Raw genomic sequence first — 18798 nt, 5'->3', positions numbered from 1 at the left:
AATTCTTTACCCAGCTTGGAAGAAAACAGTCTTCAGTATTTACAAGGAGAATGTGTTGCAGGAAAGAGGCCGACTCGCCCTCGTAAAAAAACACTGTTGCACTTATGGATGAAATACCCCATTTCCTGCTTTTAAGTCGAGACGCCATATTATTATAAAGTATTCAGACGCGCACTCTCTCAGACTAAGTTCACCAAGTTTTCAAAAGTAAAAGTACTATGTAGGTCAGCTCATCTTTTTAATCCCGACTTGAACAAACTGGCAGGAAGGGAACGCGCCCCCGAGGATTCAGCAGGCAGCAGACGATGGTGGTGGGCTTTGGTTCTGCTTTGAGAGGAAACGTTTGGATCTGACGAAGGGTTGCCAAAGCCACCACGGGGGGTCTGCATGTGTGCAGCCCCGTGTGTGTGTGTGTGAGGATGTGAAGGAACGATAGCTTCATAGATTGCGTACAGTATGACAGTACCCGCCCCGCCGCCTCGAAGCGCGTTGACGTGATTCATGTCATCCAGCATCCCTCCCCTCTCAAAGTCGGCGGTGCAATTGTGCTGCGGCGGAGACAAACCGGAGTGATCAAGGCTGAGCGGGGAGGTGGGAGTAAGGAGGGGGGGTGTGGGTGCAGCCCACATTCTGCGACACCCCGGGGAGCATGGGCTGGCTGTCTTCTGACACCGTCACACGAACTGTGTGAACTCGGCTGACACGCAGTCTAACCGGCGTCGTTTCGCGGTTTAAGATAATTTGTCGAGCAAAGTGGATCAAGTCTTGAGTTGTGATGATTGTGAGCGGAGTTGTGATCTGAGGCTTAAGGAATTATGTAGCATCTGGCTTGTAGTCAAACATTTGATTTCTTTTGTTAACGCAATAAAGCTGTTTCATCTTCTACTGCAGAGAGAACAGAGACGGAGCCCAACTGATACTGGAGATCTGAGGTCAATACTGATAAGATCATCAACAACATTTTTCATAAGAATCTATTAAAGAAAACTTGCAATGAGCTAAAAGAAACAGCTGGATTGTGCATTTTTAAATAACAATTCTGGGCATATTTTCCAGAGTATCTGTTTCAGTAAATGAGAGGCTTGGCCCCTGTGCTGTAATATAACGCTTGGTAATCTTGGGGCAAAATTTGACGGTTATCGAGTACACCAGGGCTCGTGAAGGAGAGAGTTAATTAGAGCAGCGAGACACTCCGATGACCCATTATCTCCCTGGTAATTTGGAGTCGAGACACATTCAGTCTGATAATGATGTCACGTTAGAGGAAAGCGGAGTAAAATGTCAGTCAAAGGAGGACCCCCTACATGTGTGTGATCACGAGACGAGACTACTAATGGGTTTTGAGTTTATGACTACAGCTACTGAAGTCTTACTTTCCAGCGTATCAAAATTAGATCCACCATTTTTTTTCCCCCCACTGGGAGAGGAAGAGCGGGTTTACGAGCCGATGCGTTCGAGCTCCTACCTGACTGCGGTCTGGTGATGGCGCTCTCGTACACGGGGATCCCCTCGCCCACGTTATTGAAGGCCTTCAGCGTGATCACGTAGTGGGAGCTGGGGTCTGTGAGAAGAAAGACACCAGAAGAGAGGAGGCGGTGAGATAAACTGGCGCAGGCATCTAATCAATCCCAAACTCTCGAGACTCTCAGCTCATAATTGCAATATTAGCGGAGTGTGAGTATTTGAACACAATAATTCCTCTTACTGTGATTGTAATGAAGACTTCAATTATGCATGCGCAGATATGTGGCAACAATTCCTTCAGTCAAACTCCCCATTTCCTAAGATTATATTTTAAACTCTTAATCCACTTCTCGACACTTTATTTTACCGCAGCATATTGATGGACATCAATTATGCCATTAATAAAACCAGATAAGAGAAAAACCAACATGATGGGCACAATAGGAAAGCAGTTCTCCAACTCACTACTCAGAAGTCTGTTTAATTAGAGGTCGGGGGTCAGAAATTATTAACAATAACAAGAAAACTTGGAATTAACTCACTTATAACTTTTATTAATATAAACTATAGCTAAAGATAGTCAAAATACATTACATTCCTTGGGGCAGGGTGTAAACCAGAGGGGGAACCAGAGGGGGAACCAGAGGGAGACAAATACGACATGAGCTCCTCTGAAAACATGATGTGTGAATTTTTTCGAGCGTCTCTAAGGGCCTGTTCAGACCTTGCATTAAGATCAGATCTGGGTGGTCTCATAACGTTAAAGACAGGTGTGAACACCCCCAGGAGGCACTGACATCGCTGATCACTGACTGCATTTATAATAGCAATGCATTCATTCATGGCTATTATAAATGATTGCCTGAAAAAGAAAAATCACCGTAAGTGGTGTTTGTTCATTAGTAATGAGAGCCTTTTAAAATATTCTGTCCTTGTAGCTGTTAACTAACTAAATAATAAATAAATCTAAATCCAGGGTTTGATTTATAATCTGAGTTTTGTGCAGGTGTAACTAGTGTGAGGGCGGAGATAATTAATAATAAGTTACTAACCCTAACCCTAACTGTACACAACAAACAGCGCTGTTCTCGGTTCTGGAGCAGTGGCAGAGATCCATCAGAGACGGCCGCTGTTAAAACATTCTACTGCACCCCAGATGATGTCTGAGTTTATTTGCATACAGAAAACTGAGATCGGATTCAGAGACGCTTTTGGAGACACATGTTTATACCAGCTCTGAACACACGTAGCTAAAGCTGGTCACTTGCCATAGGATAGCTCAGATCGGATCTTAATGCAAGGTCTGACAAAATACTGACAAATTGCCATTGCATTTAAATTTTTCTGGATCTTCATCTTCATTACTGGTGTATGACTCATGCGTGAGAATGAGTTGGTAATTTCCATCACCAAAATGATTCACTTCATTTACAGCGACTCAAAGATCGGAGAATAACCTTTGTGATGCTGAAGAACAAATCAGCCGAGTAAAATGCACCAAACGCCCATTATTCATTTCTGAGGTTTGCTGACATAAACAGGCATTAAAACGACAGTTGCTACTTTTCATCTGTTTTCCTAATCTTATTATTCACATTCACGGTAGTAATAATGATAAATAACAGCTAAATCAAGCGCTTTGTAAAAGTGGAATCTGTCGTTTCTGACCCCAAGGTAATTAAGGAAAAAAAAGCACAGCTCCCTGAAAGCCGCTGAATAATTTGCAGGCGACGCGGCAGCAACGCCGCACTCTCTCCAGCAGTTAGGTCGCCATGACAACAATGTCAATGATAGGGAAATAAGGCGCATTAAAACCACATTCATCAGGGATGATAATTTGCAGCTACAACATCACCAGCCACTCATTAATCAACAGGAAATGTATTTATAACGTGATGTAGCCTCAGTCTGGACTGATCCGGTGTTCGGTCTGGACGAAAATGTTTCTTCACGCGAGACTAAATCTGTAACTGCATGTTTTGCTTGTCAACAGAACAAAATCACTCAAACTATCAGCACTTTTTCTTTTTTTTTTTAAAACCAAATATTACAGTATTAACTACACAAGTTGTGTCAGTTTCTCAAAGGTTGAACGGAAACGGCGCTCGAACATTTTAATGAGCAAACAACAACCAAAATCAGTTTGTTTTATTCAAATATTATCATGACCCACAATTATTGTGTCCCCATTAGGCCAATCTGTGTAATTAGCGACTAAGGCGTGCGCTGGAGAAGATCTCATTAATTCTCTAAATACTCACTGTGGGGTACAGACGAATTGCTTCCTAGTGTTTGTGCTCATAAGTAATTAAAAGTAGTGTATAGTGCATCCAATCAGATTACATCACATTTATATTTCCAAGCCTTAAATGTTTACATTTCCTGTAGGGCAAAAACAAGTCCCACGGGCCACATAAATAACTGATTAGTTATTTGATAGATCATGTCCCAGATCGGGATGAATGTTCTTACCGAGGTTCTCGATTGTGTAGTAGCGCTGCTTGTAGTCGACTTTGATGGTCTGAGCGTGGGGACTGCCGATGCCATAGCCGATGGTGTAACCGCGCACGACGATGTCCTGGTTCTCCGGTGGCGTCCAGCTAACCACGATGCTGTTGACGAGGGGCCGGACATGCAGCGAGCTGGGTTGATCCGGGACGCGGGATTCTGGTGTAAGGAAAGCATGAAAAAAACAAAAAAAAGGTTCTTAAAATCTGGTAATTAATTCATGAAAATGATTAATGAACTGAGTAAAGCAGGTGCTTCTACCGTCCAAGTCGCTCTCAAACGTCTCAGACGTGGTCCACTCGGTGGCCGGTCCTGTGCCGTTCACCGTCATGGCCGACACCCGGAAGGAGTACTCTGTCCCGCGCTCCAGACCTGAACAGGAACCACAAGTAGTATCTGGACCGTCTGAACTGAATCCTCAAGCAGCAATAAAAACCCCCCTCACATTCTCAGGCTTGGTTTTATTTTATAACATCACTGGCGCTCTCCACTTAGTTGCTCAATTGGGGTTTCGAGTCGCAGATAGTAAATATTTTGAGAGCAGAAATACTTTAAATGGATGCCCGATAGTTCTCTGCATAGTTTGAGGAGAAAATCTATAAGCCTGCTCAGCGAAAGGATCAAGTGAACGTTGCTGGGGTGCAATTAACTTTCTTTTCCACTCAATATCATCGAAGTGACTGATTTATTTTTTTTAAGATTTGCCGGGTTGGAAAAAAAATAATAAATGCGATAAGAAGACTTAATTAGAGAAGTGTGTAATAGTATGCAACACAAAAAGTAGAAGGGGCTAAAAAGTGCAGAACAAGACTTCAGAGTTCATTCATATTTTAGAGCAACGTCTCCTTCAGAAAGAGCTGCATCACCGCTGGGTGCCGGCTTTGGTATGCAGAGAAGACGAGGGGGAACGCCTGCTGACAAATGGTGTGTTGCTGTATTAATTTGCTGTACCGTTTTTCATCATCGTCACATTGTTCCGTTTGCACGCTACATGCTAATCCTGTAGTCTTTTCCCCCCTGTACCAAGTATTCTGGGCTACCCCTTCGGGGCTAGCTTCTGAAGACTGCCTAACCATCCATGCCTCCAAGGCTACAACATCTCCTTCTAAAACCCTTCTGAACCAACAAACACCCCTCTGTTTCACCCCCCCACGAAAATCAACTTTTAAGTGTATATTCTCTTTGATGCAGAGCGCAGCGTGAGGCCGGGCCACTTGAAAGTTGCTGAGACACCATCTAATATTAATCACCATTGCTGTGTCTCTCTGGTGATATTGTGCATACTTCGGCGGTAGCAGCGGGTAACGTCAGGGTACAGTAAGACGTGTAACTCCTTCTCAGAGTACTCAGATGTGTTTCAGACGTAAACAAACAGACCTACAGACAGACTAGCTCAATACGACAACTCGGAGACGTCTTAAGTCTCGAGACGGAGACTTTAAATAAATGTTGTAGCACGTCAAGCGGCTGACACTGAAGCATCAAAATAGAACAAAATAATTTTAAAATGAACTCTCGTGTCAAAATGTGCGTGTAGAGAAGAGCTGGAGTCCGTCCACGGACTTCACCAGCACAAATCAATCACATTGTTATCACTATTTTTATAGGCTTGTTCACACTTGGCATCACTCCACACGCCGTATGATCCGAGCGGACAGCTCTAAAGACAAGTGTGAATACTCCCCACGACACATTGGGGACACAATGAAAGGGATGCTTTTATACGTATTTAGTAAATGCCGGTTCTTTCCCCTTTACTGCTGTGGTCATGATCACAGCCGTATGATCTGACTTCTGTATCCTTATATATTCAGATACGACTTAAACATTCTCTTTGACTCCATGTTTAACTCGTCTTTCAGCATTTACCCATGCAGGGAGATTTCTATTTTTAGCTGTAGATGGTGTATAATTGAAATGATCGTTCTTTACAGCGGAGATGAAGGTTAAAGATATGACATCAATCATCTGTAACCTACTTGTTTAGGGTTGTGGGCAGATTGATTCTGAACCTTGCTGGGTGAGTGGCAGGGAACACACGGGATGCAATCCTGCAATCTATCACAGGGACCGTGTCAGAGTCTGCCCACATAAGAAACCAAATAAGAGCAGCAAAGTACTCTTCTGGATCTTGACACAAACTGGAGGATGTGAATTGCTCGGTCTGAACCGAGCCTATACCTCCACCTCCACCTCCACACGGTAATAAATCACTGGAAAGTCTCTCTGAGAAACTGCAGCTGGAAGCAACAAAGTTTGTTTCTATCTTCGTCTCAAAATTAGTCGTGGGATTTACTGAACGTTAAGGAGTTTGGCTGTTAGAGCTGAGCTAAGTGCAAAGCCGTTACCGTCAATGAGCTTGTACAGCTGGGTGCCTCCAGTGGTCTCGGCCGCTTCACTCCTCCGCGATCCTTTCCGGTATCGGATCTTGTAGCCGGTGATCTCTCCGTTCTGGCCATTGAGGGGTGGGGGCTGCCACCGGAGCATGATGCTCTGAGAGGGGAAAAAAAGAAGTTGACCATGAGTTAGATGAAACTAAATGCCATATTTAGCTCAAATGGGCTGTAAAGCTGTAAGGGTGACCTCAAGGTTTAGCAGATAGCACCTTTCCACACCTTGACATAGGTACCTCTGCAGGTTGGCTATTTTATTAGCTAGAAAGCACAGAAACCCCCTTCATCCCTCTTCTTGACAGCGGCGCAAATAGGAGGCCTCCCACAAAAACAAACACCCCTCTGAGCACGAGTGACGCTGCGCAAATTCACACATGAGGAAGAAATAAACATGCATCGCAGGAGGAGGAGTCCTGATGAGCGAGGTGTGGTCACGTTAAGCCTGCAGAGACACCGAGGCGGCGAGATGAATGCACGACTTTAGCTAAAGCTCACCCCGCTCTGTTGTGGGATATATGCATCTGAGTTTTTGTGTGTGTGTGTGTGTTTAAAAGAGATAGGTGGGGGGTAGCCCAGCGTGGGAGAAGAGTTAATTAACGCTTTCCCACTGTCACACTGATGCACAAAAGCCTGAATACATGCGCGGGGCACAGGCGTGCTCCTCCCCAGCTGAGTCAAGGGAATCGCACAAATTAAATTTGTGTTAAGTGTGTTCAATTATTCCCATTTTTCTTATTACACTATCGGCCCCAGCTCGTTATGTCTGTTGCTCTTCTCCCTTCCTCTGCCTAATCAGGAAAACCTGTTTAATTGACTTTTTTGGTGAAATCACACGGGAAGTTGTGAAGCTGGATAACGAAAGGGAAAAAAGGGGTGATGTAAAATCACAAAAACCATGCAGGCAAAAGATGTGAGGTTCTGCTTGACGAGAAGAAGAGGAGACAGAATATGAAACGCATGCTAATAAGTGTTTTTGACTGAACTACACAAACGCTTTGTATCTACATATTATCATTGTCTTAAGACTGTTAACATTAAGCAATAGACACAATTACAACAAAGGGGGGAAAAAAAGAAGAATTATTTCAATTATGTTTGGGATTAAAGGATGCCAGATGTTTGTTTCACAGTTTTAAATCGGTCTGTCTGGGTCTAAGTGCTGAGGGACAGCTGTCCATTCACAAAACAATCCCTGCCATTTCCACAGAGTGAGCCCTCTTCATTTTACCCTTAAAATTAGCATGAGAGTGTTCCCTCCCCGCAAATCTCAGCCGAGTATCCCACAGCATGGGTGGCCAGCTCTTCACTCAAGCTGGGAGTGTGTGATAGGATTGTCTGTCAGTTTTTTTTTTTTTTCCCCCCTCTCACTCTCGCTCTGAATCGACCAGCAAAGGGCTAAAAGTGCCGGCCGCTGTTTTTGTAGTCAATCCAAGCAGCCCGAGGTTTTCTCCCCATCTTCTTCTTTTAGCTGTCTCACGACGAATCATGAGAGAGAACAGCTTTTGTAAAAAAATAAAAAAATAAAAATAAAAAAAGATTTAATCCATGACTCGAGTGGAAACACACAACAAACAGGCCTACAGCTCTGTGTTTGAAGATCAAATGGTTAAACCGGTAGGCAGCCAAGGAACGCTTCCTCTTTTAATCAGGAGCCTGTTGTGAAGCTAGCAGTACACCTCGGCAGCCAAATCTAATCAAGAGTGTCACGCAAGAGCTACAGTATGTTTAACTGTAATAAATCGGATTTAACAATGAAACTTAAAAAGAGCGAGAGACAACGTGAGCCGTTGCCTCGGCTGTGACAGATTTGATCCAGTTATCCAGGGATCCGAGGAGAAATTCAATCAAGATCAAGGAGATCTTGGTTTCGAACAACTAAATCTATTCATCCTGTGTCCCAGGCTAGCTAGGGCGGCGCTGCATCACGATAAACATTGATTTGGCAGCTTATACGTTCAAAGACGTCCACATGTCTGTGTCAAACGAGTTAATTTAGTTGAGTGAGCTTTTAATTTTAAAAGTGTGTTTGCAGGTGAAACTGAAAGTAGGTCAAACCGTGACAAAACAACAGCTGTGCATAACTAATAATGTCCACTTTTCAGGTTTAACACAGGTTTTCAACTAGTAAACTAGATTCTCAAATGACCAGTCACTTGGACTTGAGAATCCTTTTTTTTAGCGCACCCGCATGCATTCGGTCTGTTAGCTTCTGTGCCAGATCCCGTACAGGTGGAGAGACGCTGAGGATAAAACCTTCTGACAGGCGGGTCTCCTGCCGACGAGAAGATCGATGAAAGTTCACACAACCTCTTAACCGGCTGGGGCAACAGGCCCAGTGACGCAGCTCGTCACATGGAGCAATAAAGGTGCACAGGCTAAGTATCTGTTCAACTGTTTGTGTGTCTGATTGAGCCGAGTGTGGATTTGATGAAGCAGCTGCACACGCTGGACAGGAAAAGAGACGGGCTTTGGGAAGTTTAGGTGCATTTGTTTTTGTTGTATGTATAAGTTGTTGCCGATGCTGCAATAGACACATTCTGCATTGCTGTATGTAAGCTAGCGTGCCTTTGTGGCTATTTTGACCCACAATTCTTTGCACAGTGGAAGACGCGTCACCTGACTGAGGTACTAAGAGATTACAGACGACAGGACAGGGCAACAATTACAGCAATAATGAGAGGTGACAGTGAGAAGGTTGTTCTGTTGCATCTTTGAGGTAAGATTAAAATTTGCTGGACTGCTATGGATGTGAGCAGGCTGGATGTTATACACCAATAGGGCATAACATTATGACCACCTTCCTAATATTGTGTAGGTCTCGCTTGTGAATCCAAAATAGTTCTGACTCATTGGAGACTGGACATTGCCCTTCTGAGGGTGTCCTGTGGTGTCTGGCAACAGGATGTTGTTAGTGGGAGCCTTTGGGTTGAAGGGAGGGGCCTCTGTGGATCATCTCACAGATACTTGATCAGTTTGGGATCTAGTGAATTTGGAGGCCAGGTCAACACCTTGTGCTGTTCTTTATTTCACTTTTTAGTTGTTCCTAAACCGATTTTGTGCGTGTCAGTGGTTTTAATGTTGTGGTTGATTGGTGTATTTACTGCACATGAATTCGGCCTGCAACAGTATGTTAACAGTAGAAGGATGTGAGTCAGAACATGTCTCACCTTTGAGTTCTGGACCTCCACAGTCAGGTTCTGAGGTGGGGCGCTTGGTACTGTGAAGAAGAAAAGAGATTTTATAGAGTGTAAACAAACACAGGCATCTAATTTAAGGTAGTGAATCCAAATGAATGGTAGGTTTTGCGTAAATTGAGCTCAATTATGTGGATTGCAACTCATTAAATTGATAACTTTTAGGTTTTAGACTGTTGTCTGCACACAACAGGCATGCATACACTATCACACAGCAAATAGCTGCTTTAATTTATAGCAAAGAAACAATTAGGTCATGATGCAACAATCTGCCTTGCTGGTACACGTTTAGAGCATGCTGCAGAAGACGTTACACGCACATCCATCACTTTACACACATTGAGTGGTGCTAAAAGCAGTCTTGGCAGATTTACACCTCATCTATCAACTGACCGTCAGACAGCGTGCGAACGGTGATGTCCTCGGTGGAAACACCCGAGCCGTGCCTGTTGTTGGCCACCACACGGAAACTGTACTCCGTGTTCTTCTTCAGCCCAGTCATGGTGTGGGACTGACCATCGATCTCGATGTCCTGCAAGAAAGAAACACAACTCATTTGTGAACAGACAGAATGCAAAGGCCACACGTCTGAAGCTTTTCTGAATAAAACATGCCTGATTTTAATCTGAACTGAAAAATTAGTAAATGCTCTTAGATGATGTAAAGATCATATGAAAAGGAGTTGTTTTATTCCTCAGAGGATTACCAGCAAAAAAAAAAAAAAGACAGGCTGGCAAACGCAGACTAACGTTTCAGCGTGTAATTTCAGCATTCAAGTGTGTCACTGGCACGAACATGCTACATTTAAGACAGTTCCAACAGCTATAAGCCTGGTTTCATCATTTCATCACACTAACATTTCTGTTTGTAATTTGGTGTAAAAATGTCATCTTCCGCCGAGGCACAATTTGTGCTTTCTGTGATTACGACTTCTTGCTCCACGAATCGGGCACGCTGGCACATGCCCAATTACGTCAAGCTCATTTGCATTCAGCCCTTTCCTTGTGACATTCTGAGTGAAGAGGAGAGACTTCGAGGAAATCTAATCTTTCTTCCTGAGCGGTCCAACCGTAATCTCTGGACTCGGGTCAGACGGCCAGACCTGCGACCGCATCACCCCTGGAGACGCATCGCATGTCGTCTCCCGACTTCCCTCTGCCCTTTCATATTTTGCGAAAGGGCGTCTTTTTCTAGCTTCATCCGAGTTCTGTCTCTTTCGTCCACCTCATCTTTCTTGCTCTTCATCTCCTGCCTTTTTCACCTCATCTCTGGCTCTCTCCTCCAGGGAGCTGAGGCATCGTTACTCAATGCACCGGCTGACGTTTCATCCATTATCATATTAAAGGCTTTTTAATGCCTCACTGGCCTGCACGCTGCTACTGCCGGGCTCGACTCAGTGTCTAAGCAGCTAGACTCCACTCTTGCGACAGAGTTAGTGCTGCAGAGAAGAACTGAATGAATCATAGCTGCTTCCTTTTTAGCACAACACAAGCCTCTTTTAGTGAGACGATTAATCAAGAATGCAACCAAAACGCTGCACAAAGAGTCCAGGCGAACGATTAGGACTTCTTTACCTCAAACGCTGCTAAATCAAGCGTCAGCCACCTACGCAACTTCTCCTTTTACTGTGAGTGTTAGCAGAGAGAAGAATTTAATAAAAAAAGAAGTCAAAACGCGCAAGAAAACCTTGAAATGCCAGAAATACTACGCATCTCTTATCAATGTCATCTTTTGATTTCGGTTTAAAAATGTTGGTCTTTAAGAATTTTTTTTTCCGCTTTATCAGTTTATTCCATTTCTCTCTACTACAATTTCTTTTCTATTACAGTTTAATGTCTTTTTTACTTCAAGCTTGTTTTTCTGTTGTTGTTCTGATAGAAAAGTGGAAGAAAGAGGCTTATATTGTGCTGGTAGGACACAAATGAAATATTTTTCAAACACTGGCACAAAAGGTAAATCGAGACAGAAGATCGTGGAGGAAATGTGGAGCGGTTATCACATTTCATTGGTGGACATAAAGAAATGTATGCAATGCATTTGTATGGGTGGAAGTTCCCTTTACGACTGAGGCGTTACACGTCAAGACTTACAGGCTCTGGAGACAAAAGTTTAAGATTATGTCAGCTGCAAATAAAAAAAAAAAAAGTTATTACCAGAAAACAGCTGAAGACAGAGGAGCCTAATGTGGAGGATTATGTGGGTTGAAGAAATGAAAAATAAATAGGATGGAGAGACAAATTCAGCGGATTCTGAAAACCTTTGGATTGATTGGGATTAGGTGTGCATCTTGTGTGTGTTTAATCTTAAAATCTGTTTCAATAAATAAGATAAAATGATATCGCTGGTTGATAATCTTGCAGATTAAGATGACGTTCATTCTGCAGCTAGTGGCACCTGTTACTGTCTCAGATGCCTGAAAACTTTCAAAATGAATTCAAAGTCATGTCGTCTTTGCTGAAGTGACTCCGGGCAGCGAAGGTGACGTCCTACCTGTTCGTTGCCGGTGCTTTTGTCTGCGTAGTACAACTTGTAGGTGAGGATCTCTCCGTTACCAGTGAGCGGTTTCTCCCAGCTGAGAGAAACAGAGGTCGGGGAGTTGGACACTGCCTGCAGGTTTGGAGCCGGGCCGGGCACTTGGACTGGTGAAAGGCAGAAATTAGAAAATCATCAAATAAACCCCGAAACATATTCTTGGCTACTTCAAGGCGACATTTCACTGTGTTAGCAGACACTGTGAACCACAAGGCGTCTGTAGATGGTTTGAGACCAAAACTATCCCCTCTGGTCTCGGCTACCAGCCATGTAGACTTTCTTGCTATTTCACGCGGTGACAAACAAACTGAAGGTGAACTTCAATAAAAACATTCAGTGTCTTGCATTCCACCAGCGCTGGCCTCTGGCTGCTCTTCACTGTGGTAGCCACTTGGCCACCACTGGCTTCATACCATGTTGTTATACACCAATCAGGCATAACATTATGACCACTAACAGGAGAAGTAAATAACATTGACCATCTTGTGACAATTCAATGTTCTGCTGGGAAACTTTTAGGCCAGGCATTCATTCATGTGGCTGTTACTTAGACATGTACCACCCAGCTAGACCAGACTGGGCACCCCCACCCCATAGCAAATTCACTAGATCCCAAACTGATCCAAGTATCTGTGGGATGGTCCACAGAGACCCCTCCCCTCAACCTATAGGACCCCACACTCAGAAGGCCCATGTCCATTCTCTGATGAGTCACAACTGATTTGGAGACACGAGGCCGACCTACACATTATTAGGATTAGTCATAATGTTATGCCTGATCGGTGTATATATTTCTTTTAAGATAAAAGGAGAAGGGCAGGAATGTCCATCTTGAATGTGAAGTCTATTGAAGCACACATATAAGATGTTTTTATACTTTTGAAGTGGTAGTATAGTGCATATAACCGTAAATAAGATCTGACGGATGATAAACTTAATTAACATACAGTAAACATTTTAATTTATGCAAATCACTCTATATAAACAGTGAACATAGGAGACTATGGATGAATACACTCATTGAATTTAAATGTGAAAACCCTAAATTAAAGCAACTTCAAACATATGAATCACTGCTGTAATAATATAGGAGTGTATATAATCTATACGCACTCTGTCCAAATATATGAGCAGTGACATTAGTTGTTTCTGAACAGGCTGGATTCAAAATGACACAGTGACTCTGAGGTTAAAGTGCCGGCTCTCAGACTCAGATAGTATATACTGTATATATCTTGTAAGCTTTAGCTGCAGGTGTTCCTGACAGAATGAAAGAAGCTCCCATTTGTCAGCGTGCACAGATGTTAAAGGTGTGTGTGTGGGCGGGTGTGCACACAGAGCCAGTCTCTGAGGAGAACTGAAACAGGGCAGCGTGCTTGGCACTAAGATGTGGGTCAACAGTTTAAGCTCCGATTCGTGGCATGCTCCTACACTAAAGGTGCGCACACACACACACACACACACACACAAACAACAGAGACGTACTGTACAGGTGCAGGCCGCCCTCGCCGCCATCCCCGTGGGTGGCTGGGCTCCTGCTGGCAGGCATTAAAGTGTAGTGTGTGTATTTGTGTGTGCCGATTCGTCCGCCCTCCAACCAAGGACACGGGTAGGGAAACAGCAGCTGACCTACAAAGTGACAGTGACGGAGCTGTATGCCAGCCAGGAGGAGAGGGATGTCCAGTCCGACAGTGGGCTGGGAAATCCCCTTCACGGCACTTTCAAATATGGGTGAATCTGAGGGATGTCGGGCCACGCGGAGGCTTACACTTCCAGAGAAGAGGAGAACCTCTCCAGTCAAAAAAATGCTAATAAGCTCCTCTTTAGCACCTCGGTACAGCGTTGGAAGCCTGAATACTAATTTCAGACATTCCTCGCTCAGGTAGGTTTAAAGTGATGCACACAGAGGGCTTACAGTGAATGTTGGGGAGGAAACAAGAAGCGGATTATAAGGAGAAAACGCCGCTCTGCTGTTGGGTGGTCTGCCTTAACGCACAACACTAAACAGCCTCCTCTGTGTGAGCCTGTGTGTGTGTGTGTGGAGAGGAGATTGGGTGTTTGAAGTGAGCGTACGCTGCATGTGAGTGAATATTTGTTTGTGTGGACGTTTATTTGTGTGCTGCGTTTGAGTGCATCCTGTTTGCCTCGGTGTGCCAGTGTGAGCATGTTTCCAACAAACTGGCGGGAGTTTATGTGTCCTGTTTACCGAGCACACACATGAATGAGCGTTTGTGTGTGCGTTTGTGAGTTACCTTCAGCTTGGGTGGCCACTTTGAGGACCGCAGAGCTCTCGCCGGGACCGTTGCTGTTGTGAGCCACAACCCTGAAGCGATATTTGGTGTCTGGCATGAGGTTCTGGATGGTGACCTGCATCTCCCCGGGACGGCTGGTGTTTACTACTCGCTCCCTGATGTGGACACACACACACACACAGACGGACAAGCAACGGAATATTTCAGTGTCTATTTGTCATTTGTTTGTGGAAAGCTATCGTTTCATAAATTAAGATTTTCCACGTGATGGATCGGCAAACTGACAACAAAAAAATGATCCAGTGCATGCTTGTACGTTTTGAATTACGTAGAAGTTGGTCAATTTTGGCTTAATATTGAAGTTTTATCTGGTTAAATTGCAGTTTTTATCATTTTAACCAATTATAATATGATGATGTTTTATTAATTTGTTCTCAGCTACACTATATTACCAAAAGTATTCGCTCACCCATTCAAATGATCAGAATCAGGTGTTCTAATCACTTGGCCTGGCCCCAGGTGTATAAATTCAAGCACTCAGGCATGCAGACTGTGAAACAAGACATTTGTGAAAGAATGGGCCGCTCTCAGGAGCTCAGTGAATTCCAGCGTGGAACTGTCATAGGATGCCACTTGTGCAACAAATCCAGTCGTGAAATTTCCTCGCTCCTAAATATTCCACAGTCAACTGTCAGCTCTATTATAACAAAATGGAAGCGTTTGGGAAAAACAGCAACTCAGCCACGAAGTGGTAGGCCACGTAAAGTGACGGAGAGGGGTCAGCGGATGCTGAAGCGCATAGTGCAAAGAGGTCGCCGACTTTCTGCACAGTCAATTGCTACAGAGCTACAAACTTCATGTGACCTTCAGATTAGCCCAAGTACAGTACGCAGAGAGCTTCATGGAATGGGTTTCCATGGCCGAGCAGCTGCAGCCAAGCCACACATCACCAAGTGCAATGCAAGGCGTCGGATGCAATGGTGTAAAGCACGCCGCCACTGGCCTCTAGAGCAGTGGAGACGCGTTCTCTGGAGTGATGAATCACGCTTTTCCATCTGGCAATCTGATGGACGAGTCTGGGTTTGGAGGTTGCCAGGAGAACGGTACATTTCAGATTGCATTGGTGCCAACTGTGAAATTTGGTGGAGGAGGAATTATGGTATGGGGTTGTTTTTCAGGAGCTGGGCTTGGCCCCTTAGTTCCAGTGAAAGGAACATTGAATGCTTCAGGATACCAAAACATTTTGGACAATTCCATGCTCCCAACCTTGTGGGAACAGTTTGGAGCGGGCCCCTTCCTCTTCCAACATGACTGTGCACCAGTGCACAAAGCAAGGTCCATAAAGACGTGGATGACAGAGTCTGGTGTGGATGAACTTGACTGGCCTGCACAGAGTCCTGACCTGAACCCGATAGAACACCTTTGGGATGAATTAGAGCGGAGACTGAGAGCCAGGCCTTCTCGACCAACATCAGTGTGTGACCTCACCAATGCGCTTTTGGAAGAATGGTCAAAAATTCCTATAAACACTCTCCTCAACCTTGTGGACAGTCTTCCCAGAAGAGTTGAAGCTGTAATAGCTGCAAAAGGTGGACCGACATCATATTGAATTCTATGAGTTAGGAATGGGATGGCACTTCAGTTCATAGAATGAGTAAAGGCAGGTGAGCGAATACTTTTGGTAATATAGTGTATATGTGAATATGGAAGTGGAACATTTAAACCTATGTTTACAAGGTTTGTTTACGAGTTTTCTCATTTTTAGACAGTACAAAATTAATTATTCCTAGAAGATCATACATGGTAGAGACTTTACAGGTGGAAAAATAATCACTGATATAAAGTTTAATAGTCCGTGTAGTAATCAGAGTGTGATTATGTTCAACATCTGTTCATTTTAATATACAAACATCTGGCTATACATTTTAATATGTATACGCTGGATTAGTTTGGTCTTATTTTGAATATAAGTGTTTTATTTTTTAGAAAAGGAAAAAGAGTTTCATTTGCTCATCTGTCCACAGCTGGACCAGGATATCTGGTTTCAGACAACTTAGTAAATATTGGTGTGGTATAAAAATATTTCCATTTGCGTACCTGGTTCTGAGTAAAACAACACTGTGTCAGACCACTTCTGAAAAGCTTTTTTCCTAAAAAGGAGGACTACGCTCTCGCTCTACACACTAAATTCTCAGTCAGAAACAGTAAATCCTCAACACATGAAGGAATTTAGGACAGTGCTACTTGAAAGAGTGAAATGACGGCGTTTGAACAGCTTTGTTTCTCGGGTGTTAATACCTCAGCGTTAGAAGGTAATCCTTTGTGGAAGGGAGTTTGTTTTTAATTAATAAACACTTACTGCTATGCTAAGTGCTTTAATTTATTTAATTAGTTGTTTCCAGAGTGGCCCGAGACTCCTGCACATAAACGCATGTATATTAGTACCCTCCTGACGCCAGCAGTAATGTGTGTGTTAGTGCCCTCCTGGCAGCGCTGCATCATAGTGTGTGTTCTACCTGCTAGTGCCCTCCTGACTGTAGAAAACAGAGTAGGTTAACTCGTCTCCGTGCGGCTCGGCAGGTGGCCGCCAAGTCAACTTGATGAAGCGGGTGGAAACCAGCGAGGCAACGACATCTCTGGGGCCGGAGGGGGTGGGCCCCGACGGACCGGCTACGCCTCCGGAGCCTGGCGTTACATGGTCAGTAGTGTTAGGAGTCAGTGAGGGGGGAGGGAAAGAGGGCAGGGCTACATCTTTGGGTTGGGAGAAGGAGGAGGAGGAGGAGGAGGAGGAGGAAGAGGTAGGAGGTAGGGATGGCGGGATGGGCGTGGGGAGACAGGGAGGGGGACAGCAGTAGTGTGGGGAGCGGGGAGTATCGCGTCCAAAAGGGACAGGTCGAGAGGAGAGGAGTTGAAATGGAAATGACAGTGAAACGAAAGAAAGGAAGGAAACAAAAAAAAGAAGAAAAAACAAAATAACAACAACATAACAAAAAAAGACTCTTGGTGTGACAAGGAACCACAGAAATAAAACACTACTACTACACTCACAAAGCTGACAAATAAAAGCACGATACAAGGGGGGACTACACATGCAAATCTACACACAGCTCTCTACTGTACGGGTGCACAACATACCATCATACATTTAATCAACTTTTCCCCCAATCATTTGAAGTTAAAATGATTGGTTTGTAAAAAAAAACAACCAGCATTTAATGATAAAACAGAGGCAGACTTTTATTTTGACAGGCACAAAGTCACCTTGTAATCTCTTAAATGCGCACATCTAGTTTGATTTTAGAAAATAAAAAAATAACACAAACCCGCCCCCCCCCAAAAAAGTACATCCAGAGGACTAGTTTCTCTGCACTAACGCACCAGATGATGTTGTTTAAACACTGCTGCCGTCACATTCCACAGCCTAGCCACAGAAATGTTTGTGATTTCATTTGACGTTTTCTTTTTTTTCCCCTCTCTCTCTCTCTCTTTCTTTTTGGATGAACAATCTGTGGTCAGACTCAGCGAGATCTGCTTTCCATTTGCCTGGCAAGTGGGTGAAACAAAACCATATGGAAAGAATGTCAGTCTGCATGACGTTTCCATTTGTTTGCAGGTCAAGGAAATTGACTTGGGGGGGAGGCGGCAACGCTGAAAAGCAGAGAAGGAGCACGGCAAGTGTCGTGTTCAAACTGTGTATTATTACTGGAGAAATTGTGATGAAATGCAAAGTGGCCGCCGGCATGTTTGTCTGTCAGTGCATGTGGGCTAACCGCTAATTTGGCTTTTCAATATTTGTTTACATTTCAAATTCCCAAAGTCCTCTGTCTTCTGTGATTAAATGGACACTGAAGGAGCTTTAGTCTCAGCTCCATATTTATGGCACAGTCAGCTTATGTGTTCTGTGTGTGTGTGTGTGTGTATAGCAAATATGCTGAGTACATTTTTGATGCGTTGGTTTTAGCACTTGGGATTGGGATAGCTCTATTCGGTTACAGAGACGCAGGATTATGCAGGAACGGCAGCCCCTTGACACAAAGATAAAGCAAAAAATAAATAAATTCATTGTATAAAATATCCATCTTAATCTCCCTCTACACAGCTTTAACCAAGTTGCAACGTCCACAGGGATTAAATACGAAGACAAGCACCAAGAACTGCAGTTCCACAAATGGCCACTTGAGGCTGGCTCCAAAAGTGAGTCAATCCTCAAAGAAATTTTCCGCCTTTACAGTAGAAATAAACATGTTTACAGCCATGTACAAATATTATTTTGTTGTCTATAGCTAATTTCACCCCCCACAAAACAAGCTCAGCCTGAAGTTTCCCCGTCCACAAACTTTTAGTAGCTTGAATTTCGATCTGAACTTTGTTATACCCTGCGAAGATTGGCCGAGCCAATCAAACTGTTCGGGCGTTTTAAGACTGTGGCTACTTTTACATGTGGCTATGACTGTC

General features: G+C 43.9%; 1 protein-coding gene across 4 annotated transcripts in view; it reads right to left on the bottom strand.

Moving 5' to 3' along the window:
* Nucleotides 1–18798, bottom strand: part of neo1a (neogenin 1a) — a 159805-nt gene that overhangs the window by 17620 nt on the left and 123387 nt on the right. For 3 of the 4 annotated variants that reach the window (XM_084541004.1, XM_084541005.1, XM_084541006.1), the window contains exons 8-16: nt 16860–17094; nt 14344–14498; nt 12050–12198; nt 9953–10091; nt 9533–9582; nt 6321–6465; nt 4234–4344; nt 3937–4131; nt 1466–1561 (exon numbers count right to left, since the gene is read on the bottom strand). In XM_084541004.1, coding sequence (XP_084397130.1) covers nt 1466–1561; nt 3937–4131; nt 4234–4344; nt 6321–6465; nt 9533–9582; nt 9953–10091; nt 12050–12198; nt 14344–14498; nt 16860–17094 — 1275 coding nt within the window. The remainder of the gene's footprint in view (nt 1–1465; nt 1562–3936; nt 4132–4233; nt 4345–6320; nt 6466–9532; nt 9583–9952; nt 10092–12049; nt 12199–14343; nt 14499–16859; nt 17095–18798) is intronic. The other variant, XM_084541007.1, reaches the window with a different exon arrangement.

This window comes from Chelon labrosus (assembly GCF_963514085.1).
Source record: "Chelon labrosus genome assembly, chromosome: 3".
NCBI classification, from domain to species: Eukaryota; Metazoa; Chordata; class Actinopteri; order Mugiliformes; family Mugilidae; genus Chelon; species Chelon labrosus.
Note: the sequence above shows the minus strand (reverse complement) of the source record. Positions and strands in the feature narration are given on the sequence as shown.